General features: G+C 39.4%; 1 protein-coding gene across 2 annotated transcripts in view; it reads left to right on the top strand.

Annotated features, from left to right (window-relative positions):
* OSBPL1A (oxysterol binding protein like 1A) overlaps positions 1–7,771 on the top strand; it is a 217,468-nt gene that overhangs the window by 74,498 nt on the left and 135,199 nt on the right. For both annotated transcript variants that reach the window (XM_007448592.1, XM_007448593.1), the window contains one exon: positions 2,739–2,820. In XM_007448592.1, the coding sequence (XP_007448654.1) occupies positions 2,739–2,820 (82 nt within the window). The remainder of the gene's footprint in view (positions 1–2,738; positions 2,821–7,771) is intronic.

Below are 7,771 nucleotides of genomic sequence, written 5' to 3' on the forward strand. Positions count from 1 at the left end.
CTAGAGTTTCTTCAGAATGGTTCCTCTGTACATTTTTCTTGTCTCGTTTTCTTCCCTGCAATGCTTTTTTTTTTTTTTTTTTTTTTTTGATTGAAGTATAGTTGATTTACAGTGTTGTGTTTCTGGTGTACGTCAAAGTGATTCAGTTATACATATACATACACTCTTTTTCTTCTTTTCCATATGGTTTACTACAGGATATTGAGTACAGTTGCCTGTGCTGTACAGTAGGACCTTGTTTATTTTATATATGGTAGTCTGTATCTGCTAATGCTTCGGTTCTTAATTAACCAAATGTGGATTGTCTGTAAGTGGCAAATAGGCTGGAATTAATGACCTCTCTCTCCTACCCTCTCCACTCCTCCCTAGATGCCCACCCCCTTGATATACGTTTTTGAACTTTCTCATATGTCAAGGTTGATAAGGTAGTTAAACATCAACTTAAACAAAGCCAACAGCGGAAGTCTGGGTGGGCAGAAGTAGCTGCAGAGACCGGTGTCCTGATTGTGGCCCAGCTACTCGACCTGGGTGCCTCTGACTCTCTGCAGCCCAGGTCTGTGGGTGTGCTCCTGTTCTTGGGCTCTGTGCCAGATAACCTGGATTTAAAATACTGTCTCACTTCGGGTATTAGAACACTGCTCGAGTGGGATCTCATTTATGGAGTGGAAATAAAAATTAAAACCTAGGGAATTCCCTGGCAGTCCAGCGGTTAGGAGTACACGCTTCCACTGCACAGGGGCACAGATTTGATCCTGGTCAGGGAACCAAGATCATCCCGCAAGCTGCACGGCATGGCGAAGAAAAAAAAAAAATTAAAACCTAGAAAAATTAAAACCTGACATAAGGTGCACGGCATAGACGTCAGTGAGACACCATGCTGGGCTCTGCAAAGAATGCATAAGCATTAACCTTCCTAATTAGATTTTTAGGCTTTTGTAATATAACCGGTAGCTGCTACAAGGAAATGAAAACAAATTGAAGAATGTGGTTTTAAAAAATTGTATTAATAACCCCTTTCTGGGTTTTTTGCATCAATTAAATGGCATTAATTGTTTAGAATAGACGACACACATTTGTCCCCAACTATAAAACACTGTGTTGATCAGATCTTCTGCAGCTGACCTGTTGTAACTCTTAAATAAATTATGGATCAAGGGAACTTTTTTCAGTAACTCTCAGATATGCCAAGGGAAGATGAATGTAATAGTGTTTCTTATCTTTAACGGTAACCACAGGAACTATGATGTTGATCACAGATTCACAGTCTGCAAATGAAGCCAGTGCTTGCTTTTGTGCACCCAGCTAACTTTCACCATAGGAGAAAAAATAGAAAACAGCAGCATTGGCGCACCATGCACATGGGCAGGTCTATTAAATATGTATAGAGTGAAAATGACAATTTTCTATTAATAAATTATGAGTGGTAACATTTGGTTGCGCAGTGCATGTTTTCAGTGGTCCCCAGTTGACTTTTCTCCTGCCTTAAACGTGTATTTACAGGCTATGTCTGGAAAAATGATCCAGCATACAGTTTCTATGGTGTTTCAAATTGCACAGTGTAGGTATTCTCCCTCTCCCTCTCCCCCCAAAAAAAAGTGAATTGCATTTTTATGTTGTTGGAGCTCTCAAAATAGAGTAATGTACGTTTTAAAGAGAACATTGCTTGTCCCTAGTGTGGTACCACGAGTAATTCTGCTGTGGTTGAGCTGAGCTTCAGAAGCACTGAAAAATTTATAAGGTGAAAAGCATGCATACCTATATCACCTTGGCACTTAGGTCTGATTTAGGGGGAGCAAAAGTGTTTTGGGGATGAGTCAGTTGAGATTAGGAATACCAAGTAGGGAAGATCACAGGCTAAATGTATTACCCTACCTACAACAATGTGAACCTAATATTGGTAAGGTCAAGGTTCTCAGAATATTTTCTTATTGCCGTAACCAGCCAACTTTACAATGATGATTTTCTTCTTATCCTTGCTTCTTAGTTTCCTTTAAAGGGAAACTAAATAAAACCAACTTCAAAATTACATTGTTAATGTAATAAATGGTTTTATCTGATTTTTTCATTTTGGACTTCCAAATCTATACTAAGATGGGATGCAACTTACATCATGAAACTCTGTATTTATGTTTTGCTTTTTGGGATCTAAATATGTAGAAATTTCAAATTACAAGGAAAAATGAATGCTGTCCCTTATTTTTACAAGCTTTTACTTACTAAGAAGATGTCCTTATTGGTCTGATTATGTGAGGGCTGTGTGCACTTAGATTGCTGAACGAAAATCAGCTTATGATTTCCAAATGTTAGCACCATCTGGAGTTTTTAAGCAGGAGCAGTTTTTAAAATATATTCTTAATGGGTGCATTTTATAATTTCTCAATGAATTTAATCAAGGCTACTAAAAGTGTGAATAAATCAGAAATCTGACTCCTCAGATATATATTGTGTGATGAGTTATTAGAAGTAATTAATGCAGTTGTATGGTACGTGCTTGACCTGTTGAATGTATTTAAAATTTAGAGAGCTTTATTTTTATTAATCTGTACGTGATTAACTAATGGTTATATTCGGTTTCTAAGGCAATTTTCTCTCACCTTTTTCTCTCTGTTAGGAATATGTCTCAATTATTACAGTGTATCAACCTATGAAGTAAAAGTTTCGATGGAAACATTAAAGCATATGTACTGTAAAAATCCTTTATTAGTTTAACTTTGTCGTCTTCTTTTTTCCTTTTCCAGAAAGCACAGATATGCCAGCAGAGACTAGACAGGGAAATTTCCAGCTTTCTCAGAATGATTAAGGAGTGTGACGTGGCTAAAGGTAAAAAAGACACACCCCACACCCCACTCTTGAACACCCCATTATCATAGATGTTCACCCTTTGGATGACTATACAGTTTAGATAATTTGGGGGTTTGAATTCAGAATTGTATTTGAAAAAGTTAAAGTTAACCTTTTGGGGCTGTGAATTCGTTTTGGCTACGTAGTGAGACTGTTTATGAATCCCAGAAGACTTGGATTTTGTGGTCAAATTGTCTTCGGTGTGGGGCTTCCCTGGTGGCGCAGTGCTTGAGAGTCCGCCTGCCGATGCAGGAGACGCGGGTTCGTGCCCCGTTTCGGGAGGATCCCACATGCCGCGGAGCGGCTGGGCCCGTGAGCCATGGCCGCTGAGCCTGCGCGTCCGGAGCCTGTGCTCCGCAAATGGGAGAGGCCACAACAGTGAGAGGCCCGCATAACGCAAGAAAAAAAAAAAAAAAAATTGTCTTCGGTGTGAATCCTTGTTCTGCCACTTATTAGTTGTTACTTTTGAGCAGAACATTTAATTTCTCTGAGCCTTGGTTTCCCTATCTATAAAATGAAGCGGTTGGTAGTCTTTTGCCATTCTGTGAATGTATGTGTGAATTTGTCTAACTGTGAATCTCCCTTTCAAAGGTAATTTTTTGTGCCTTTACTCTCCTTTAGTTATGAATTATCAGGAGTTAATTATAAATACTCCAAAAATCAAAATACAATCCAATACAAAATAAAAAATCCCAATATAAAATCCAATACACAAATTAGGTTTTGAGAAAAAATTATTGATTACTTTATAAATTAAACAGTTATCATGTTCCTTAGACTTAAGACTCTTAACAGTTGCTTTAGACTTTAGCTATGATGTGTTTATAAATAGCTCCACTAAAATATAATCAACTGAGTTGTCTATGAGTTTATGATTAACTACTGATTTTAATCATGATCTAGTTTATGTGTGCCCAGGGAATGTGAAGAAATGTTAATATTAAAGTAAACTGAACATAAATGTTCTGTATCTGTCCAGATATACCTTGGGCATCCCTTTACTTCAGTTCAACAAACACGTATTTATATGAGTGATGATAGCTTTGGGAAGGACAGCAGTCAAGTCATTTTGATTATTAATTGCAAGCAAGAATATTTTATTACTTAAGGCTCTTCATCCTCAGTGGGCTTTTTAAATAATAACAGCTTCATTAGACATAATTCACATAAGCCTAGAATTCACCTATGTGGAGTACACCATTCAGTGGCTTTTAGTATATTCACAGAGCTATGTAACTGTGACCATCAATGGGCTTTTAAAATACCATCCTCACCAAAAACCATCAAAACTAAGCAGAGATACTCACAACGTTTAAAAGATACAGAGACTGTACAGAGTGAGATGAAATATAAGGATTAATTTCTTTGACTTGGACCAAAGAAAGAAATTATATGAGAACTACAATCAAATTACATTGCTTTTTTCTTTTAAACCTTGAGTCAGATCTCTTGGTTCAGATCATTGGTATGACATGTCACTCATAAATGATGGCATGCATCATTTGGGCTCTTAGAGACATACATGATACTCAGTACCGCAAGAGTGATTTCATTTTGGACAGTGTCATCTGGGAAACTTTGAAATATCTGACTGTGATCTGACAATTCTATTTCATATATCTACAGTAAAAGTCAGTGGGTTTTAAACAATTATGTATAGAAATTATGTTCAGAAATTATAGATGTTATTTTCTGAAAGATTGGTGTAGATAAATAAAACTACATTTTATGTAAATACTAAGTAAATAGGGTTGAGATAATTTCGTGAATGGAATTGGAGTTTTGAAGGTAACTGAAGTCTGCTCTTAATGCCAAGGGATTGTACAGAATAATCTTGTACCATGTGTTTTATTAAAGGAAGCTGATAGATACACATCCTGTTCCAAACTGCCTACATAGTTTGCCAGTGACTTCTCAAGATGAAAAACTAAAGTGTTTGTGGGCAGAGTCCAGCTCTTGTGGTTGAAATTGTTAGCTGTCTTACATTTTAGTATGAAACTATATGAACATGAACTTTAAGGCTCAACGCCCTTCTTCCTTATTGCGTCTTCTGCAGTACCTGTTCTGCTCTGCACCACCTCAATCCAAATCACTGCAGCAGCCTGTCCTTTAGTCTCCCTGCCTTTGGGAACCTCCTGCATTCCATCCTTAAAGGGAATTGAATCGGAAGCCTTTCAGGAACTCTTCCAACTCAAATTCTGTGAAATACTGCATTATTGCTGCCAGATTAATTTTAGTTACTTTTTTAAAAAATTATTTTAAATGTTTTTTTTTTTTTTCTGTTGAGAAAATCTTTTAAGTGTCCTTGAAACTACAGAATAAAATGCAAACTCTTTATCCTGGCATTTAAGGACTTTCATAGCCCGATCACAAACTGATTTTTTAGCTTTATTTACAATTCTTCTCTCCCGTAACCCCTGTAAACACTTTTGACCAAACACTGTGTCGTTGGTCTGAAATGTCCTCTATTAAAATAATGCTTTCGTTTTCACAAGTGGACCTTAAACCTAATTTCTGCCTGGATTAATGACAAATTTATGTATCTGACATTGGCAACACATCATTCAAGGTGCAAAGAATGCTGTTTTAAAATCTCTACTATTTTATCTTTACCAAAAGCCTGGTTGCAAAAACAAATAAAATCACTCAAACTTATAAAACTTTTGGAAGACATCCTGAAAGCCATGCAGTCAATCTGTTCTCCCCGACAACCTTAAATTTACCCTTAGGTGTAGCAGCCAGGTTTTGACTATTATAAATAATGTTGTATTGTACATTTATATTTAATCACATCACTTTATTACCATAGGATTCTTGGAAATGGGATTAATGGGTGAAAGTATATTAACATTTTTGAGCCTATTGATATATACTGCTAAGTTACTTCCCAAAAAAGATATATTACTTTACATGCCAAGTTTAATGCATGCACTTTATTGCATGTTACTAAATGTATATAGTAAATCCCTGGTTAAAGACATCTGCATGTTTTCAGTTATCTAAAAGAAGAAAATCTTAAAAGGAAAAGCACTTTTATTCAACCCACTTAACACTCTCCTCAAAATTCTAGGCTTTGAGTAAATATTCTTATCACCACCTTCACTGTTGCCACCCCAGTCCAAGCCACCCTCGTCTCCTACATGCACTATTAAAACAGCCTCCTGACTCAGATCCCACCCTTGTCCCTACAGTCCCTGCCCCAGGGATCTTTCTAAAGCATTAGTGGGTTGATGTCCTTTGCTCAAAACATGCATTTGCTTCCAGGTCTTCTCACTTAGACTGAAAGACAGAGTCCTTCCCTACCTGCCTCTCTCCAGCCTCACTGGCCTTCTTGCTGTCCCTCAAAGCTGCCTTGGGCCTGGGTGGGTGTTCTGGCACCTCTGCCTGTAAGGCTTTACTCCAGGGCTCGCCCTCCCTCCCCAGGTCTCTACTCCAGCAGAACCTTCCGACTGAGGCCCTCTCTTGCTGCCTGCACTGGTTTGCTCCTCCACAGCTGTTCTCTGCCCTGCTTGGTGCCCTGGGCCCGTGATCACTGTCGACTTTAGGAGTATTACTAGGGCTTCTTTGCCCTTGGCCCTCTGATTAGGTCCAGCAAATGGGAGGTCCTGTGCGGAGATGGGTGTAGGGGTGGGAGGAGGAGTAGGTCGGGGTTACCCCGCTCCCTCCTGCAGGCTGTGGTCTAACCCTGCTGCTGGGCTCCACCCAGCCCAGGGCCCCATTCTGTGACTCAAGCTCCTCCTGTGCCTTCCCTTGGCCCCGCTATCCCAGGGTAGTAACTGTCCTGCGTGCCTCTCTGTTAGTTCGTTCGCTCAGGCTCATCATTGTGAGTCATCTCTTTGTAAAATTCTTTTCGGTTACACTTTGACTTTGTCGGCTCTTCCTGCCAGGACATTACTGATACCAGGTCCCGGCTAAACTTCCAGCTCCAGCACTGCCTCTCCCCTTCCTTGTGTTATTCTTCTCTTTGTCACTCATCAACCTTCCTATATATGTGTGTGGAGTTGATTGTCTGCCTCTCCTTTTGGAATATAAACTCCACGAAGGGAGGAACTTCGGTCTGTTTTATTCACCGATTATCCTCAGCTCCTAAACAGTGCACGGCATGTGGTAGGTGCTTGTGCTCGCTTGCCTCTTTCTCCCCCTCTCCTTCCTCCTCCTCCCCTCCCACCCACCCCCAGAACTTATCTTCTAACTGAAGGTTTGTACCCCTGTGACCCCGTTCACCCATTTCCCACACTCCCCCACACACACACACACACGCATTTTGAGTGAATAAAATGAATAACGTATTTAGCTAATAAATTTATAACTTATTTCTGTTGAACTCAGGGAGAAACAAGTCCTGCATTTGTTCTGTCAAGTTAATGAGTGAACAGATTGTACAATTCGGTGAGACCTCTAGAGACAAACAAATTGGGGAGGAAGCTGTCCACACTGGAGAGTGTTTTGCATTCTTTCACCAATAGGGGTTCCGCAGTCCGTGCCATTGGGTTTTATATCCTGCTCTGCTGCCGTGGATTCAGTGTTTTTCCTGAGGCAGACCTGTGAGTAGTTCTTTCACTGAGGATCTGTGGGTGGTGGCATTTCTCTCTCATCTAAATCTTTTTTTTTTTTAACCCCCACTGGGTCACAGTTACCGTCCATTAGCATTTTGAAGATGTGATTCCAATTTCTTCTGGCTTCTCATATTCTAATGATGATTCTTTGGTGAACAGTCTTTTTTTTTTTTTTTTTTTCCCTTTTTATGTTCACTTACGGCTTTTCAAAGATCTCCACTTTGTCTTTGGTGTTTTGCAGTTTTAATCTGTCTTGATATCTGCTTCTTGAGGTGGTTTTTAATTCAAAGACTCATTCATTCTTTCTTCAATCTGGGAAAGTTCTTCACCGTTCTCTCCTCACACTGAGCTTCGTCATCCGTTCTGTCCTGCTG

This window comes from Lipotes vexillifer, unplaced genomic scaffold (genome assembly GCF_000442215.2).
Source record: "Lipotes vexillifer unplaced genomic scaffold, Lipotes_vexillifer_v1.1 scaffold168, whole genome shotgun sequence".
Lineage (NCBI taxonomy): Eukaryota > Metazoa > Chordata > Mammalia > Artiodactyla > Lipotidae > Lipotes > Lipotes vexillifer.